General features: G+C 35.6%; 1 protein-coding gene across 1 annotated transcript in view; it reads right to left on the reverse strand.

Moving 5' to 3' along the window:
* Nucleotides 1–21,193, reverse strand: part of LRP1B (LDL receptor related protein 1B) — a 1,140,323-nt gene that overhangs the window by 389,510 nt on the left and 729,620 nt on the right. The window contains exons 28-30 of the mRNA XM_063429375.1: nt 11,732–11,863; nt 8,539–8,766; nt 5,933–6,107 (exon numbers count right to left, since the gene is read on the reverse strand). Coding sequence (XP_063285445.1) covers nt 5,933–6,107; nt 8,539–8,766; nt 11,732–11,863 — 535 coding nt within the window. The remainder of the gene's footprint in view (nt 1–5,932; nt 6,108–8,538; nt 8,767–11,731; nt 11,864–21,193) is intronic.

The following is a 21,193-nucleotide window of genomic DNA, read 5'->3' on the forward strand; positions in this document are numbered from 1 at the left end:
GAGGAACGTTGTTGGGTTCCTGCTGACCGGGTCCATGCGCCCCGTCTTATCCGGTCATTTCACAACCGCTTTCCTCTTAAGCCGGGTCCTTCCCGCCCGGTGCGCGGTCTTCGAGTGGGGGGTACTGTTGCGGTCACCGGCCCGCCGAGCCTCACGGTCGTGCCCGCCCGGCACGACCGCTCCGACTACACGAGCTTACCTGCTCGTCGGCGAGCCGGGAACCGCGCACGTAGTTCTTCCGGGCATCACGCCCGAATCCAATATGGCGCCGACCACGTGGTCGCGTCTATGGATAGCCCCGCCCCCGAGAATTATACTAACGTGTGCGTGACGTCACGACGTCAACGCACACGCACGTTCTGGGGTCAGAGGTCGCCCTCTGACCAATCATAGCTTAGAGAGGGGTATTTAAACCCCTAATTCACCCTAGTACTTTGCCATGTCGTGGTTTCAGTTTCCTGGTTCCCTGAAAGTGCTATTCTCGTGTTTCTGATTTCCTGGTATCCTGATCCTTGGCGTTTCCCTGGTTATTCTGATCTCTGGTTTCCCTGACTTGGCTTGTCTTATCGGCATTGAGTATTTTCTGGCTTCCTTGACCTCGGCTTTCCCTTTGACCATTCTCTGTCTCTAGCGTATTAGTCCGGCCATTCTAAGGTCCGGTTTACGCTCTATCCTGTTATTTTCCTTTTCTTTCTTATGTATATATTTACATAGTTTCTGCGTGCTGGACCACATTACTAGTCGTGACAGATACTCTGTTAATCTCTAAAACATTTTGAAGTTTGAAGTGTTCCTTTAAATTAATTAGAATGATATTATTATTAGTAGTAATAGTTTTAGGTTAGTAATACTACAGTTAAAATATACCTACTGTCTCAATTAAATCACACACACACATATATTTATATACAGGGAGTGCAGAATTATTAGGCAAATGAGTATTTTGACCACATCATCCTCTTTATGCAGGTTGTCTTACTCCAAGCTGTATAGGCTCGAAAGCCTACTACCAATTAAGCATATAAGGTTATGTGCATCTCTGTAATGAGAAGGGGTGTGGTCTAATGACATCAACACCCTATATTAGGTGTGCATAATTATTAGGCAACTTCTTTACTTTGGCAAAATGGGTCAAAAGATGGACTTGACAGGCTCAGAAAAGTAAAAAATAGTGAGATATCTTGCAGAGGGATGCAGCACTCTTAAAATTGCAAAGCTTCTGAAGCGTGATCATCGAACAATCAAGCGTTTCATTCAAAATAGTCAACAGGGTCGCAAGAAGCGTGTGGAGAAACCAAGGCGCAAAATAACTGCCCATGAACTGAGAAAAGTCAAGCGTGCAGCTGCCAAGATGCCACTTGCCACCAGTTTGGCCATATTTCAGAGCTGCAACATCACTGGAGTGCCCAAAAGCACAAGGTGTGCAATACTCAGAGACATGGCCAAGGTAAGAAAGGCTGAAAGACGACCACCACTGAACAAGACACACAAGCTGAAACGTCAAGACTGGGCCAAGAAATATCTCAAGACTGATTTTTCTAAGGTTTTATGGACTGATGAAATGAGAGTGAGTCTTGATGGGCCAGATGGATGGGCCCGTGGCTGGATTGGTAAAGGGCAGAGAGCTCCAGTCCGACTCAGACGCCAGCAAGGTGGAGGTGGAGTACTGGTTTGGGCTGGTATCATCAAAGATGAGCTTGTGGGGCCTTTTCGGGTTGAGGATGGAGTCAAGCTCAACTCCCAACTCCTTACTGCCAGTTTCTGGAAGACACCTTCTTCAAGCAGTGGTACAGGAAGAAGTCTGCATCCTTCAAGAAAAACATGATTTTCATGCAGGACAATGCTCCATCACACGCGTCCAAGTACTCCACAGCGTGGCTGGCAAGAAAGGGTATAAAAGAAGAAAATCTAATGACATGGCCTACTTGTTCACCTGATCTGAACCCCATGGAGAACCTGTGGTCCATCATCAAATGTGAGATTTACAAGGAGGGAAAACAGTACACCTCTCTGAACAGTGTCTGGGAGGCTGTGGTTGCTGCTGCACGCAATGTTGATGGTGAACAGATCAAAACACTGACAGAATCCATGGATGGCAGGCTTTTGAGTGTCCTTGCAAAGAAAGGTGGCTATATTGGTCACTGATTTGTTTTTGTTATGTTTTTGAATGTCAGAAATGTATATTTGTGAATGTTGAGATGTTATATTGGTTTCACTGGTAAAAATAAATAATTGAAATGGGTATATATTTGTTTTTTGTTAAGTTGCCTAATAATTATGCACAGTAATAGTCACCTGCACACACAGATATCCCCCTAAAATAGCTATAACTAAAAACAACTAAAAACTACTTCCAAAAATATTCAGCTTTGATATTAATGAGTTTTTTGGGTTCATTGAGAACATGGTTGTTGTTCAATAATAAAATTAATCCTCAAAAATACAACTTGCCTAATAATTCTGCACTCCCTGTATAGCTGAGCAAAAACATGTTTTTTTTTCAAAATTTAATCCAAACTTCAGACGATATACATGGGCATTCTGAACTTTGTTCAGGTGATTTATTTCTTAAAAATACAAGTGTTTAATAAATTAATTATCTGATCAAAGAGTTGGGTGTTCTGAAATTTCTCTAATGCATATTATTAAATAATTTCAAATTCTTTTTTAATCTTCCTCCAGGCAAGATTCATCTGTAAAGTGTGAGAAAGTTGATTCTATGCCATCTTTTTTTATTTCATTTCTCGTGTTAAGGCAATTTTTGTTTGTGATTTTAGGTTTTTTTTTTTTATGTGCAGACTACAGTGGAATATCATTGCCAAGTAAATCGTGACTTAAATTGCTATCAAAAGTATTTTAGAAGATACGAAAAGTGTTATTGAGTATTGCGAATAAGGATTTAATGCTGAGTAAGTGGAGAAACTCTTACGGTTTCAAAATATTCCTGAAAAAATACTTTTTGTGTATTTTACATAGATTTCAGTAATTTTCCCAATGCAGTGTGTATAAATGGTTTCTGAAGTATCTTCCCTATACATATGATTATTACTTAGTATAAGTCTTTGAAGGAAAATGTTATAATGTACAGTAAAAAAAGGTTATAAAAGAAGATATCTGATCCTTTCTATTGTAATTGATGAAAAATGCAACCAAGTTTTCAAAGAAATGCATTCCCTTAGGAGATTTAGGAATCTTTAGCAAGTAGTTTTCAATAGTGATGTCGCGAACATAAAATTTTCAGTTCGCGAACGGCGAACGCGAACTTCCGCAAATCGCAAACCGGGCAAATCGCGAACTTCCGCGAACCGGGCAAACTGCCATAGACTTTAATGGGCAGGGGAATTTTAAAACCCACAGGGACTCTTTCTGGCCACAATAGTGATGGAAAAGTTGTTTCAAGGGGACTAACACCTGGACTGTGGCATGCCGGAGGGGTTCCATGGCAAAACTCCCATGGAAAATTACACAGTTGATGCAGAGTCTAGTTTTAATCCATAAAGGGCATAAATCACCTAACATTCCTAAATCACAACGGATATGGATTGACAACTGACATATGACATATTGACACCTTGACATATGGATTGACACCTGTCCTCAGAGACCCTGATACACACTGGCACAGAGCAGAACAGGGACTGTTCCCCCTACATAGGGTCACTTGGCAGATATGGATTGACACCTATCCTAAGGATCCCTGATACACACTGACACAGAGCAGAATAGGGACTGTTCCCCCTACATATGGTCACTTGGCAGATATGGATTGACACCTATCCTAAGGATCCCTGATACACACTGACACAGAGCAGAATAGGGACTGTTCCCCCTACATAGGGTCACTTGGCAGATATGGATTGACACCTATCCTTAGGATCCCTGATACACACTGACACAGAGCAGAATAGGGACTGTTCCCCCTACATATGGTCACTTGGCAGATATGGATTGACACCTATCCTAAGGATCCCTGATACACACTGACACAGAGCAGAATAGGGACTGTTCCCCCTACATAGGGTCACTTGGCAGATATGGATTGACACCTATCCTTAGGATCCCTGATACACACTGACACAGAGCAGAATAGGGACTGTTCCTCCTACATAGGGTCACTTGGCAGATATGGATTGACACCTATCCTAAGGATCCCTGATACACACTGACACAGAGCAGAATAGGGACTGTTCCCCCTACATAGGGTCACTTGGCAGATATGGATTGACACCTATCCTAAGGATCCCTGATACACACTGACACAGAGCAGAATAGGGACTGTTCCCCCTACATATGGTCACTTGGCAGATATGGATTGACACCTATCCTAAGGATCCCTGATACACACTGACACAGAGCAGAATAGGGACTGTTCCCCCTACATAGGGTCACTTGGCAGATATGGATTGACACCTACCCTAAGGATCCCTGATACACACTGACACAGAGCAGAATAGGGACTGTTCCTCCTACATAGGGTCACTTGGCAGATATGGATTGACACCTATCCTAAGGATCCCTGATACACACTGACACAGAGCAGAATAGGGACTGTTCCCCCTACATAGGGTCACTTGGCAAATATGGATTTACACCTATCCTAAGGATCCCTGATACACACTGACACAGAGCAGAATAGGGACTGTTCCCCCTACATAGGGTCACTTGGTAGATATGGATTGACACCTGTCCTCAGAGACCCTGATACACACTGACACAGAGCAGAATAGGGACTGTTCCCCCTACATAGTGTCATCCAGTGCAGAATTAGCAGTGTCAGAGAACACCGCAGGGAGTATAGTAGGATGACGACCGTTGTTAACAAAAAATTGACTATGTCCAGATGATTCATGGGTTGCATTATTTCAGCCCATGGTAGCAAATCAGACCAGTTTTCATTAGTGCCATTAATAATACATCTCAAATATTGTTCCAAAGATTGGTTGGCTCTCTCAGCCACACCATTGGTTTGAGGATGGTATAAAGATGAAAATGATAATTCTATACCCAACTGTTTGTTGAATGCTCTCCAAAATTGTGACACAAATTGGAAACCCCTGTCTGACACAATATTAAATGGAATACCATGTAATCTGACTATTTAGTGTATAAATATTTGACATGACAAGACACTCATAGTGACAATTTCTCATTTTTGATGGTGATCTTGTTTAATGCCCTATAATCAGTACATGACTGAAAATCTCCTCCTTTCTTGGATACAAAAAATAACTCTGTACCTGCAGGCGAAGAAGATTTACATATGTGGCCTCTTTGTAGAGACTCTTTAATGTATTCCTCCATAATTCTACTTTCCTGTGGGGTAGAGTGCTGGGTAACAAATCTATGAAGCAATCATATGATCTGTGAGGGGGTAATTTGCTGGGGACCGGAACGGAAGGAGATCGTGCAGCGGTTTGCCGTGGCTGCTATCTTTATGTGCAGCCACGCCAGCAGAAGAGCGCGGAGCCGTGACAGTGACCAAGTTGTCTAGCCATCGCTATTTGGTCTTTGTCAAAATCCCTCAAATGTTTTACTTGCCTATTTTTCCTGCTTCCAACACATATAATTCCATAACTTGCTACCCAATATATGCCACTCCTTGACAGGTGCAATGGTAATGTTATAATCAATATTATTCACTTAACCTGTCAGTGGTTTTAATGTTGTGGTTGATCAGTGTATGTTGTCATTATTTTGTTTTTACACTCCTGCATTCATATTGATGTGGTCTATGACTATGAAGCATTTGGTTACTCTATCTGTTCATATAATTACTATATGTTCTACTGACTTTTCATGCTTTTGAAAATGTGCTTTTTTTTGTTATATAATTTATCTAATTTAGGGTAACCTTCTGCAATTCCTGGAATCTACTGGACCTTAGTAGACAATGTTAGTTAAAAAACTTATAGGATATAGAATTATAATTTACCCTCTGATTGGGTGAACTGCCAAGCTTTGAACTTTGTCAATTCCATGAATAACAGAGGTTTTCAGAGAGCCGTCCAACCTGGCCACATTAATTTGCGTTTCATCATATTCTGAACTAATCCAGTATAAATTTCGAGATATCCAGTCAACTGCAAGTCCACGAATACTGTGAATGTCTATAAAACATAAACACATGGATAGTCAAACTGTAAGCTCTGCTTAACAAGGCGGTTATTGTGCAGCATGGATAAAATTCAATTATCACTTTATTGTTGCTTAAAGAATGTACAAGATTGTACTCTTATCCCCCATTGGCTCTTTTTAAGGACATTAATAATCATTAACGTCTTACTGCTGAGCAAGTTGAAATCCTGCAGCAACAATTATCATTAAAATACACTTACGGTCAATAATAATTCACTGGAATGCATGTTGGGAAAATAAAAATTAGACCTATAGACTCAGAACATGCAAATTAAGATGGTAAATGTGTCCACTTAGGGACCTGGTTAGAAATTGTACTGTCAAGTTCCATGTTCACAGAAAACAACTTTGGTAATAACATAAGGATTTAAACGTATAATACATTTTTAATCTACTTTCCCACTTATTGGATTTATTCTACATTCAACTATAACAGTGATTCATCTACAATAGCATATATTTAAAGAGGTATTGGCCTTAACCCCTTCACTACAATCACTAGGAGTTTAAAAAAAGAACTAGCATGGAATCTGTGAGACATTGGATATATATGTAGGATAAAACAGCATTTGTTTTGTATATAGTGCTGTTCAGATACATTAAAACTACATGATGTATGCCCATTTTTTGGGGTATGTATTAATTTTTTAACAAAAAAAAGGAAATCATGTTGAGGATAAAGATTTTAAAGATGATATTGTATCCCTTTTATTGTAATATTATATAATATTTAAGGTATGAAATATCAGCATGGTACAAACATAACTTTTTTGTTACACACAGTATGTATGAGAAATATGCATCAATACAAAATGGTCAAATATTGTGATCTTGGTGTCACTATCAACAAATCTGATCATGTATTTATGTATGTGGGTATAATGCCTATAACACACACATGCACTAAACAATTGTCCTACACAGCAGATTGCGAGATGCTATATATATTACAAATAATCCATGGTCTTTAATGACGGACATTGATCTCTCTTTCTCTCCTTCTGCTCCCTGATTTTATTTTCCTATGGAGTAAATTTTGCTTTGCGATGCAAAATAAAATGTACACTTAAATGTACACTTAATTTGTAACAATGAGTTACCCACTGTACTGTCTTTATATTTAAATGTTCCTTTTTATAGTTCTATTTTGCTATTTTAATATCAATTAGCATTTAAAAGAGTTAATTGTTTTGGGACATTAAAGTTAATCAAAGTTTAAAGTTAAGATCAAATTTTTAGAGTGATTGACAGAAAAATATTGAAAACTGTACAAGTGAGCTATTTACTTAACCCCTTAAGGACCAAACTTCTGGAATAAAAGGGAATTATGACATGTCACACATGTCATGTGTCCTTAAGGGGTTAAAGCAAGACACTAATTTCACAAACCCACATTGTTTCAGGTCAGGTTTCATTACAGAAAGTTAACTATTTACCAAACATTGGTAATTCCGAATGCCTGTAACTGAGCTGTGGTGGTTGTTCATGTTCGGAACATTAAGTCTGAATAAAGGTTATGTGAAAAGTTGTGCTGGCAGACAATTATCTGTTCTACAAGCAGGCTGAAGTTGTATTGCAAAATAAAGAAACCACCATGAGATAGCAATAATTTTGCTACACCATTTCAAAGGGTATGAGAGGCATATCGGGTACAAAAAAAAATTGCATCCCAGAGATCTGAAGGATTTTAGAAATGACACACTTTTTATTTATAATCAAATTGTTGATATGATATGGGTTTGTATTAAAGAGGGTGGTTTGGGAGCTACACAGAGCACATTTCTTTTGCACTAAACCTACAGGTTAATATTTGCCCTATGATGACACTTAAATAAAGCACTTAACAGATTTTCAACTTTTTTATTGGTTTTCTCCTGGCACCATATGTTTACTACCGTCAAACCTGCCAGTGAAAACAGCTTTTATCCTGCTTGCCTATTTGTTTTTTTATTTAGGGAGTTTGCCTTAGTTGTAGCCACTTTGTCTTCAGCAGTTCATCACTTCTGTAAATTGTGATGATACTTAGTATAATTGGTTAAATGAGATAGAAAATGAAGTGTACAGGTGTGTTTTTTTCAGTTTTTTTTTTTTTTTTGTCCTAAGTTCATAAATATTGCCCTAATCTCAAATGGAATAGTTTTGCTTATTTTATTTTTTAAAACAAAATAGATTTTAAGTATGTTTTATAAAGTAATTAGTTAACCTTGATTTATATTTTACATTCTCACAGATAATTTTATCAGACCCTCATGATCAAAACATATGCATTCCTTCCATTGAGTCAGGAACATAAAAGTACATAAACTTAAAGGGGTGCTGCAGAACACAATTATACCATGAGCAGAGACATACAAAAAAAGAAGAAAAAAAAAAAGATTACAAAAATTTCAAACAGAAGTATACCTCCCGAAATGACTGTCTGTAAGTCAGTTCCATTTATGAACGCCCGCTTAATTGTCTGAGTCTTTATATCAGTCCAATATAATCGTTCTTCAGCTGCATCAAAATCCACCACAGTTACATCATCAATATCAGGTACTGTAAATGCTGTAATAAAATTGAAGTATGGATTTTCTATGTCCACGCCTCTTATCTCCGATCGTCTGGCATAGACTAGAAATTTCTTCATCTCTGTAATGTAAAAAAGATTCAGATACGTGCAATTATCAATCTGCATTAGAAACACAGGAGAACTGAAGTCAGAGAGCCACAAAATTACAAATTGCTTTTGATACCATTGAAAAAAAAAAATACTTGGAATAACATCTCGATGCTCCTTCATCTGCCATGTTTGAACCTTTTTCCTTGACCTTCATAATCTCTGCATTATGTTCCATGTTATACATCTAACTGTTCCTGAATATTTCCAGCTTCAGATATATCCTGATTTTGAAGTTATAATATCAACCTTGTTCAGTTTTTGTCTGAGCCACCTTGAATTCTATTCTTCTTAACTACTGCATCATGCTTATCTTATGTCTCATTCTTTGTACTCTGTCTGCCATGGACTGGTTATATGTCTGATATATACTGGGCAAAATTATACTTATTCACTTAGGCCCCTTAGCATCTACTCATTATGTAGAACCCAGTACGTGGTTGTATATACTCATACAACTTTGGGCTCAGCCTTTGCTTAATAAGCTTTAAAACAGGGTGGACGGATGGTTCAATACTGAATGGATAGATTTTGAAAATATTTATTACCATTCTGCATTAAAATGTTAAAGGGTTAAAACTTATACTGAAAACTGTATTTGGACATTTAATCAAAGATGAGTTCTGTAAAAACTAACATCAATGACAGAAACCTGGCAGAAATATTAAACATGTCCCAAAATAGCTTCCTGATTTTGACTCTAATAGCATGTTAACACAAATAGAAAATCTAATCAGCTCTTGAAGGAGCAGACTGAAACATAATTTCATAAACTATCAAAATGCACTAGATACAATATTTGATGTCATGAACGTTACTAGCTTAGGAATCAAATATTGATTTCACATTTGTCAGAGACATATCAGTCATATTTATTTTGTTTGTGTATTTTTGGAGATCATGTCAAATTTTAATGATGTTAGGGCTTTCACAACTTATTTCTGTAAAATCTCCAAATTATGCAGTTAAAGTATAAACCAGGAGATTTACGTTACTGTTGGCGCTCAGCTTTAGAATCTGTAGTTAGAATACTTTTTGTGAAAATTAAGGATCTGTCCACTAAGCTGTGAATTGTGCTGAATTGGACCTTGTATCTACACTAAATCAGTGGTTGTACTTTCAAATCCATGTATTGGGTCTCAAAATTGAGTCGCCATGCAACTTCAGTGGCTCCCCAATGGATTTTACAGATGCATTATACAAAACAGGTCCCGGGCAAATGCCCACAATAATTTGGTTACTGTAGCAGCTCTGTTTATATGCAATGGAGACTCCTCTGACAATATAAATAGTCATTTAGCAACATTTAGACCAGAATAGCAAAGGTAAATATTAATCAATAAAATGTAGTCGATTTTTTTTCAACTCTTAGCTCTTATTTTTTTCAAGATATTGCCGATCTAACCCAACACTCTGTTTAATTACGTATGCGTTCATCTTATTGTAACTTTGTTCATGAGGTCAAGTTCATGGCTTGCAATCCATGCTTTTGCATTCAGGTCATACATCTGACCTCACAATCTACTCTATTAAATATAAGATGGACATTTTATGGAGTAGCAATCAGTTTCTCATACACTAGTAAGGTAATGGGCAAATGTTATAAAAATGTGTCATAAATGAGTTTTACAGACATATAACAACTCTGCATCATGACATTACTAGGAAAATAAAAGGGTGTTTATTATTTATTTGAGTATACATAGAAACATAGAAACATAGAATGTGATGGCAGATAAGAACCATTCGGCCCATCTAGTCTGCCCACTCTATGAAAAGGATTATAGATGAGACACATTATTCTTGAATGAGGTATTTTTTTCTACTTACACTGCACACAAGATTGCACTTTGTGGTCATATTTACAGAAAACATAAAAAGAGTTTCATTTAAATTTATCGGTGGAAAATATTCCAGCAAAATTCTTTGAATGCGTGCAACAAAATTACGCGAGGTTTGCTCTAGTGTTCTATTCTATTTTCCATGTGCTCTCTACACACCAGATGGATCCTTAAATAGAATATCATTACCTATTACTGCATTTGTACAGCACTGTGTTTTCAGTAAATATACAATTTTTATTATATGTTTATGTAGCACCAGATTACACAGCCCTAGAGCCATTTGGTAAGTTATTTAACACATCTGAAAATGAACAGAAACAAACAGACACAGTGGATTTTGAGTGCCCTCCCTACATCTAGAAAGGACGGGGACAGGTAAAAGACAAGTTACAGAAAAGAAGAATAAAACCACAGGAAGACAGAACAAAGCATAAAACCTATAGAGTTGATATCATGGAAATATAAATAAGATTAAACCATGATGAGGAAGAGACAAAGGTTTAGTGTTTGAAGTAATAAGATGCACAGATATGGAGCTGCTGGGAAACCAAGAAACACTATATTTGATAAAAGGTGACTCTGGAAAATCTTGTGTCATGAGAAGATTGGACAAATTAAAATGATACAAAGTAGCTTAAATGTTAATAAGGCAGTATCTAATAAGGGAGTGGATTATAATAATAATATTAAAACAAATTCTAATTTATAAATGTCAGCAATATATCTGTATTAAGATAATGAAATCAAGTATACATTTATATTATTATAAAAAAAAATCAATATATTAAAACAATTGATTTACAAAAATTCATTTATTTTCATTCCTGGTGCCTGAATGATGAAGCACTTTCTTCATTTTTATTCATTTAACTCAGGCAACCTTTGACACTCCGGATGTTGTGGACTACATGTCCCATAATGCTCTTGCAGCCATAATGCTGGCAAAGCATCAAGAGAGATTTAGATCAAAACATCTTGAGTGCCGAAGGTTGCCTAACACTACTATAAACCAAAAAATGTTCAACTGATGCTTTTACTGTGAAAATATGAATTTGTTTTTGTAATGTTTATTCCTATGACAGGTCATTCTTACCATGGCAGGTCTTTTTGTCAGAAGATAATTTCATTAGGTGGGGACATGCACAAGCTGCAGTTCCATTAAAATTGATCAAGCACAGATGGGAACATGGACCTTTACCATTATCTGCAGCACATGGATTGGGAGCTAAAAGAGTGCAAAACAAAGAAGACGAAATTCAATTGCACAGTATATTATTATTTATAGTGTGTCAATTAGCATGTTCTATAACAAAACAAAGCATACTATTGGAATAAAATAAAAATAAAAGCAGATATAATACAATAACTATAACATATGCAAATGTACCCAGAATTGTCATATTGAAGAAATTATAATAAAAATAGTTAACTTTGAAAACTAGTCAAAATAAAAGATACTACAGAGCATTTATAAATAATCAAAAGATTACAAACATCTTTCATTGAAGGGATAATCTAAACACTAAAACAATTTTAGCTTAATGAAGCAGTTTTGATGTATAGGTCATGCCCTGGCAGTCTCACTACTTACATCGCTGCCATTTAGAAGTTTAATCACTTTTGTTTTTGTTTATGCCACACCTCTCCTGGCTGTGACTCACAGCCAACACGAAAAAAAAAGGTTTAATTTTCAATCAGGTCTTGAATCATGCACAGTGATTGTCTAAGTTTCAGAACCACAGAGGAGGTTATTTACAAAGGAAACAGATAGGCAAAAAATATCTTCTGCAGAATGCACAAGTTGGATGACAAATGAGAATGTAAATATTTGAGATCAGTACATATGGTGGAATCCATAGTTTTTGAGTCATGTAGATATGTAGAGCATACAATGGAAACCTTTTGCAATGACTGCCAACGTCTTGATGGAGAAATCATTTTTTTTTTCCACAGGTAAAGACATGTACTTGAATGGATGATAAGACAAGTATTGTTTTAGAAGATTTTATTTCGTACTGTAAGTCATTTAATGATTAAAGGGACACTGTAGGCACCCAGACCAATTCTACCAATTGGAGTGGTCTGGGTGCCAACTCCCACTACTCTTAACCCTGCAAGTGTAATTATTGCAGTTTTTTTTATAAACTGCAATAATTACATTGCAGGGTTAACTCCACCTCTAGTGGCTGTCTGTCAGACAGCCACTAGAGGGCACTTCCATGTCCACAGCACAGGAAACCTGTGCTAGAGCGTCGCTGGACGTCCTCATGCTCACTTCACCATAGGAAAGCATTGAAAAGCATTTTCAATGCTTTCCTATGGAGAGCTCTAATGCGCATGCGCATTAGGTCTCCTCAGCCGGCGGGTGGGATCAGTCTCGCCCACCGGCTGACGTAATCACTGGGAGGAGCGGCGGCGAGCAGAAACCACCGCTGAGGGACATTGTGGGGGTCTCAGGTAAGTGACCTGAAGGGGTTTTCACCCCTTCAGCTACCGGGGGATGGGTGGTGGGAGGGAGAGGGGACCTGCTGTGCCAGGAAAACGGATTGTTTTCCTGGCGCTGGAGTTTCCCTTTAATAAAGGGAGGGAAAACTTTAATTTCATTATGCCATTTATAACATTTAGAAACAACTTTCTAAATATTTAGTACAGCAATCAATGTCAAAGTACAAATAAGCATATATAAAATAAAGTATCACAAGAGAAGTGCATTGAAGCAAAAAAAGCAAAGAAATCACAAAAAAGAAATTGGATAGCGGGACAGGTAACCTTCGGTATTCCAGGTGCTGTGGACTACATCTCCCATAAAACTGTTAAAGCCATAACACTGTCAAAGTATCAGGAAAGATGTAGTCCACAACATTTGGGCTGCCGAAGGTTGTCTATACATTGGATAGCATATACATTTTAAGTCTCTATTTTCTCTTCCATTCCTGAAATGGTTAATAGATATAGCATGGTAGATATATAAAAAGTAACAACATGTTTATGTCTATAAACACAATTGTAAACAGAACTAAAGCCACACAGATGTAATTTTAAACGCTGCAATCATTTTCTTTTCTGTGGTTTTCTTTTAAGTGATTATATGCAGTATATCATTTTTATACCACTTAAATAGTAAAAAGAAACACTGCATTGATTTTATTGAAGTAACATCAGAGAACATGTAATATGTTTTACTCCACCTTATTCCAGCTCTTAACCCCTTAAGGACTGAGCCAGTTTTACAAGTTGTGATCAAAACAAACTGTAAACATAACCTGGAATTTGCACTGTAAGTGGTTCAAACCTGATTTACCTCTTTCATATTAAGTGCACCCACAGTTATTATTTATCATTAATAATTATATGTGGAACATAATGTAATATGAATAAAATCTGGGAGGCTGTTTTATAATCCTAAGCTAAGTATATTGACACTTGATATTTCACTACACTTAATTACAGTGGTGTTTATACTGTGTTGTTTTGCCATACCATCTTTACACTGAAATAAATTCACCAATCTAAGCCGGCTAAAAACAATTGCAATATTTAATTATTTTGTACAAACTATATCGCTGTTGAAGTGAACAGGTTTTTTAAGTATGAAAAAAAAATATGTTTTGCTGTCAATTTCTACAGCTTGACTATTTCAGCCCAAGTCTTGAGGTTCACCACAAGTTACTGTTTAAAACCACTACAACTTAATGTTGTGGGTCTGGGGCAAAGAAACTGTCCCTGTAGTGTCAGCAGCAGTGCTTTGAGAAAAGGCAGTGTTTACACTGCTGCCTAATGGCACCTGTAGACAACTCTAGAGATTGCAGTCCTGCAAAGATTTCAGGACCGCCGTTCTGCATCTCCACACTCTTCATGGGGTTTCTGAATGCTTCCCAAAGAAAAGCATTGACCCACTGAATTTCTATGAAGAGAGGTTGATTGGCACTGCCAAGAGTGAACACTGCAAAAACAAAGAAATATAGTTCACCTAGTATAGCATATGTATGTAGACTGCTATGGCTCCACCAGCAGAGGTAACAAGTAAACAAATAAGAAAAGTACAATATGCAGCTTAGTTACCAGGGCCCACTTGTGTAACCCACATTTATTGAAGAACATTCAATTAGCAAATGTTAAGGAATTTCTGTCCCTTTATCAGTGTAAAAATGCCCTCCAAATTCTACATTCTGGTACTGTCTAAGAAATTTAAATTCCATAGATGTATAAAATGTAAAAAAAAAAAACAAAAAAAAAAAAACAAACTCAAATGTAAGTACATTTTCAAACATGCTGCCATTTTAGAAACAGCAGCTGTGAAAGATTTTGTTTCTGCCATTTTCCTATTTGTGTATATATTTGTGTCCAGGACATTATAAGCTATGTAATTAAAAAATATATGTAATTTGAATAATGCATGAGTCGGTTAAGATATGCCGAAACCGACGAGAGGTTAGACCTGTAATAAAGATGTCTCTTCAGGTCTTTAATTAAAATAGGACTACTTTTTGCAATGACTTTACCATACTTTGCACTCATTATTTTATTAGTGCAGGTTAAAGATATTTTTGTTTAATTAGTGTTATATACTTGTACTTTGCATTTTCCGTAAAATACCATTAAATGGTTTGCAAAACATAAGAAATTGATAAGCTTTAAAAAGAATAGTTTGTGAAATCTATAACACTAATTATCTGCTCTCAAACTCTTTCAACATTCCGTCTGCAATTGATTTGTTCCATGAAACTAAATGCCCATTTGTGACAAATATGTGAAAGTTGCCAATTTAAAGGTCAAAATATTACAGAACTGCATCTCCTCATTCATGCATGATTCCATTACTTCTCTTTCCCTATTGATCTGGCTATTTTTTTAAACATTATATTTCCTGTTTATTTTACAATTATTTTTAATATTTAAAGCATTATTAAAAGTATTATTAAATGTAAATAATAAAATATATACATGTGTTTTTGATTCACAGTTGCTATTTAGAATTGTCTTATGTTAGACTATCTATTTAAATATTGGTCACCTCACATAGTTGATGCCTAGTACAGTTACAGTTGCTACTACAAAACACATACCACTATGGGCTAGGCAGTGAGTTTAAACTTTCCAAGATTATACATTTACTACTTTGCATTATTTATGATACCCCTAGTACTAAAATGCAAAATATATCTGAGGTGCCACCAAAATATGGTACATACTATCTCTCATAGTGGGCACCCATTGATGGGCTAAAAGTGTCATCTGAATTCCTCATATCACAGTTCAGAGAGGAAAGAAGGAAGGGGACAGAGGTGCTGAAGCCCATATTTTAGGGTTTAAACCATTGTCAAATGGTTTTGCCCCTGAAGATAAGAAGGTACGTGGACAATCCTGCCTCCAAAACTACTTAGCTTCAGTTATTATGGGGTGGAAGCTATTTTTAAACTACATTTCTGTCAAAAATAGCAATTTTTACTATGCCGTGTTTCAAAATTAAATCTGTTATTCCATCCCAAAAAAATACAACATAATAAAAAAATGATCAATAAACTAATTAATACATTATAGTGTTTTCTTGATGTTTCCTCAATAAAATTTCAAATTAGAATCCTCTGGTTCTGGATAGCTGAACCACAAAGAGAATCAACTAATCTGTCTCAGAATATCAAATACTAAAAGAAATGCCAACAAATGTAAAAAAACATGAACCTGCATGCTTTCAGTTTACAAATAGTTACAATCACTTATGTCACTACAAATTTATTTTTAAATCTATAATTAAACATAATATAATTAGGCATTTATGACATATTTTATCCAAATGAAACATTTTCCAAGTGTATCATTGACCTTGATAATGATATTTGATGCATACAGTAGAACCAATTGAGACAGAGTACTGAAGCTAAATTCTGTATTTTAATTTGGGACCATTTCTGTATCCCACATTTGTCCTCGCATATCATCATTCATGAAATTCACGTATCAAGTACTCAATAGGCAATTTAAAGCAAATGTCCCTAATGGTTCAACAATATTTTCTTTTACAATTGCTTTGCCTTTCTCATCCTAAAATTTTATTTCTTACCATCAAGAGGTATATTCTAAGCGTTATAATTTTAGAGGGATATTGATATATACATGTTATTTTTATGCATTCGTTTCTTGCATGTATATCCTCTGTTTTTCTGCTTCAAAACAGAGAGAGAGAGAGAGAGTGCACAGCACAAAACTCTCTCAGTCCAAAATAAACCTGCATTCTTTGCTGTTACGTTACATATTTGTTCATATACCATTTCATTAGGATTATTTTTCAGCCTTGGGTATATATAATCACAAGCTAGAATACTGCAAGAGATAAGGTGAAAGATAAAACAAAAAGAAAAAAGGGGAGAACATTCGCACATATGGAAAAACACGAAGAAAATAATAACTCAGCTAAATGGAGTTCTTACAAACTCAATGATTTCTGTTATAGGAAATGTAAACAATTAACTGATTTAGAGTAATTGATATTGGTATAATTAATTCTGATGAAGTACTGACTAGATATCTAAGCATAAATAATATTTAAAAAAGCTGTTTTTGTATTTAGTAAAATAGATACTAAGCTGAAATATATTTCACACTGACTGAAAACACTACAGTAGAAACCTAAATCAGGCTCAACCCAATTCTTCTAGTTTAGACTCAATTTAATTCCAGTTATCATTTGGATAACTACTTTATTAAAGTAAAATACATAAAAACACATTTTTGAAAAATCTATTTATATGAATTATGTCTAGCCAGAATATACTCTGCCCAAGGCCGAGAACATTGTTCCACTCATTATAGAACAAATACATATGATTTACAATCTGTAAAAGTGTCTATTTGTAATAAACATGTGATGTATATTATGTAAACACGTGACAAAACATCAGTTTAATTTAGTATGGACAAGGGAATTCTTTTAAATGAAAAGAAGGTGAGATTAAATTAGCAAAAATGGAGACAATGATACATAGCAGCTGTAAACAAGGCTCAAAATAGAAATTAATGAATAACTTCAATTACTATGACTAAGTGCATGCATTTTAAGATATGCATTCTGATCTTTCCCACCTGAATTAGTAAAAAACAATTCTATCAGCCAGAAGGGATTCTTTAGTATTCTGCAATCTCTAGAGAGTATTTGGCTTCCATAGTTACTGAAAGTGACTTTGTAACTTAAGTTTCGATGTTCTTTCCTCTTAATTCCGAACATGTTAAGTCTAGTCTCATCTAAGTAAAATTAAGGTTTTTAGTCGGTTGTTTTGCAGGACAGCTTTAATTCTTTTCTTATGACAGTGCTTCTTCAGTAAGTAACATTTGCACTCGGAATATAGATTTATTGTTTATATTTTACCATGTTTAATTATGAGTAATATCTAAAAGTATTTAACTATTTTCACCTTTTTAATATATTATTTAACTGCATCTGGCCTTTAAACAAGTAAGAATAGTCCAATGTAGATGATCTGTGATTTTAAATGTTTAGCATTATCGCATATCAGTAAAAACAGAAACTGATCTCAAATAGTTTTAAAGTTAACTTGTAAATAAGTTAACTGCTTGAAATAGCCGACCTCAAATAAGAGAAAATTTAGCCCTCTAATAACTAATGAAAAATATGAAAAACTGAAAAAAATTAAAAACAATGTTGTATCAGTCATCTTTGAAAGAAGCTTCTTTTCTTTGGTATTGTATTACTCAGCATACACAAATATACTCCATGGCTGAATAAAATACCAAAAATGTATATTCAGTTTAATGATATTGCGTTTCCTTAATATAAAGGGATCGTGCCTCTTTTGGGCCCAAATCCTTAGGATCAGATAGTAATATTTGTTCCTCTTATGTTCCTCTTTTCTAGGAGCTCCACATTGTTGGTCTGCTGAGTGTATAACAAAGCAATAATATTAACAAAAATTGTGTGATTTTTAAACTTCATTAAATCATTATGTGTAAATAGATACATTGTTCTTGTTCTAAATTCCATTTGAGTTTCATACATTGTTATTAATAATTCACCTAACATTACTCAGAACAACTTTTCCCTGGCCACACCCCCACTCACACCCCTAAAGTAAAGGTGTTCCTCTTTGTCTATTTGACTTCTGAAAACGTTTCAGTTCCATAAATAATAAACTTTTAAGGATGGGGTAATTGTCCAACATCTGAACCAAAACAAAACCTAGAATTAGTGCCATGTCTATGTTCCATCATAATTTAAGGATTCTTCTTTAAGTGCCCCAAACATATTATATATTGGTTTTTAATGTGCAGACATGGCTTTTTGTTAATACCCTATATGTATACATAATAATTCATATATATGATTAAAATGTAAAAAAATGGACAAAAAAGTGAAACTAAAGAAAACAAACACTACATAGATTAATGTATCAACCTTGATTGTTAATATCCATATGCCTAGAATCTAAATAAATTTGTGGTTGTTATTACTAGTCTTATTTCACCCCCCCCCCCCCCCAAGCCTTTACCAACTCTAGTTCTACACCAATAGTAACACTAACTGTATACCTACCCTAGCCCTATCCCTAACCCTAAAATAGCATTAACGCTAACCCAACATTAACTCTTACCTTATTACTAGCACTAACCCTACCCTACACCTAACCCTACCTAGCATTAACCTTACCGTAAGAATTGCCTCTGCTAATGTCATTGCTGGTACCAGGAGAGCAATTTCCAAGTTAAAACAGTAGAGGGCAGTCTGTGACCAACATCTGTTGGTTGTACACAATTAGAGGAAGACCTCCCTTTCATGCCACAGCTCTGGCATTGCACTCAAATATGTTTTTATAGTTGCATTCTGTTCAAACAAATCATAAAAATAAACATGTACATGGGATTTTTCTAGTGAACATTATCTGTAGTGATCTGTAAAATCTATGACAATAAAGCCAAGGTGGAAAGGACTTTGATTTAAAGTGTTGTTTTTTAAATTTCCATAACCTTTGACTTGGTGACTTGTTTTCATATGTCATTAACACACCTCTATTGAGCTTACCTAATCAAAATAACATGTTATTTAATATAGTTTTAAGTAAAGCCAATAAAACCTTGACTATTAAACAATTTGGGCAATAATTGAGTTTCATCAGAGAAATGAATTTCTCTAGCAAAGCTTCATTGCCTCCCTATAAATAACTGAAAAGGAACTGGAGATAGTAGCTCTCTCTTCTCTCCTCTCATACAGTAAACCATTATAAATGATACACTTTATTCATGTATTATAAGAGATAGGGGAAAGTGACCATCAACGCGATGCAGACCATGGATTATTTGTAAGGTGGCAAAACCTTCTCATAACATTTTTATGTAAATCTGCTGCCACAATTACATCGAGGCTCCTCACTCATACCTATGAACAGTAAAAGTGAGCCTCGGTAAGGAGCCCACCTAACCAAAAATGACTCTGCATTACCTGACAGTGGGTTCTAAGAACATAAAGGTAAACACACTGTTAGGCAAGTCAGAATGACCACCAACTGAATAAGTACTGCTTCAGACTGAGGATCACTTAAATGGGTGCATATGAAGGGTTATCTATGAGCATTTACATTTTTTTGTTTACAAGTTTGTAATGTCAATGAAGTCAAATATTCTTTCAAATAAAATCTTAGATATGAACACTTTTCAATGCAATGACATGATTTAAAATGAAGATAATTTACATAAATAATTTAAAATGAAATCTCAAGTAAAACTAAAAATCAGATGTGCTGTCTCAACTATTAGGTTTAACAGCTGGTAGTGCAAGTCTCTAATGAATTTGTTATAAAGATCACAACATCAATGTGTCAGGAGAATAAGCGTTGTGGATGTTTGATTTGATGTATGCAAATATACGCCTACATCCTAATAATTAGAAAACAAATCATCTATAAGATGTTTAGATGCATGTATTGCTGTCAGATATGTCAGCTTATAAGGTGCTGATCTCTGCAGTTTGCTGAGAAAAAATCTCTAAAGTAATTGACAAATATTTTTGACCACTTAAGATAATTTGCAAATCAATCTAGATTTCATTAGTTATATAATAGTTAATGTTTTTTTGTTTTTTTTTATATAATACAGTATATCCTACAAAGTTAAATAGTATATTAACAAATCTCTGAAATTTTGGAAATAAGCTATTATTACTCACTAAAAGTAGTGACAGCCAGTTTAGTGAGTAGTGGCTGGCTAGTAATATATAGGGGCAAGATTGTTAAATAGACATTAGTGAAAGTGCCCTAAGTTGGCTGTCTGCTATGGGAGCATGGGCCCTGATTCCCACCAGTACTCTTTTCTGAGCTAGATTAAGGTTACCCTGGGCAGACTATATTGTATTTACCAGATACCTGAATTCTGTTCTGTGAGTGGTGTGTGGGATGTACAGAGCATAGATGGTGGTTGTGGAAGATACAGAATTTTGCATGAAAGATCCTATGTGTTGTGTTTAGATGGGAGTCTGAGTTTATCTGAGTGTTGTATGAGTGTGTAATGTCTGAGTATGATAAGGAAGATTTGTTCCCCCTATTCTGCTAAC

Source organism: Pelobates fuscus, chromosome 8 (genome assembly GCF_036172605.1).
Source record: "Pelobates fuscus isolate aPelFus1 chromosome 8, aPelFus1.pri, whole genome shotgun sequence".
Classification (NCBI taxonomy): domain Eukaryota; kingdom Metazoa; phylum Chordata; class Amphibia; order Anura; family Pelobatidae; genus Pelobates; species Pelobates fuscus.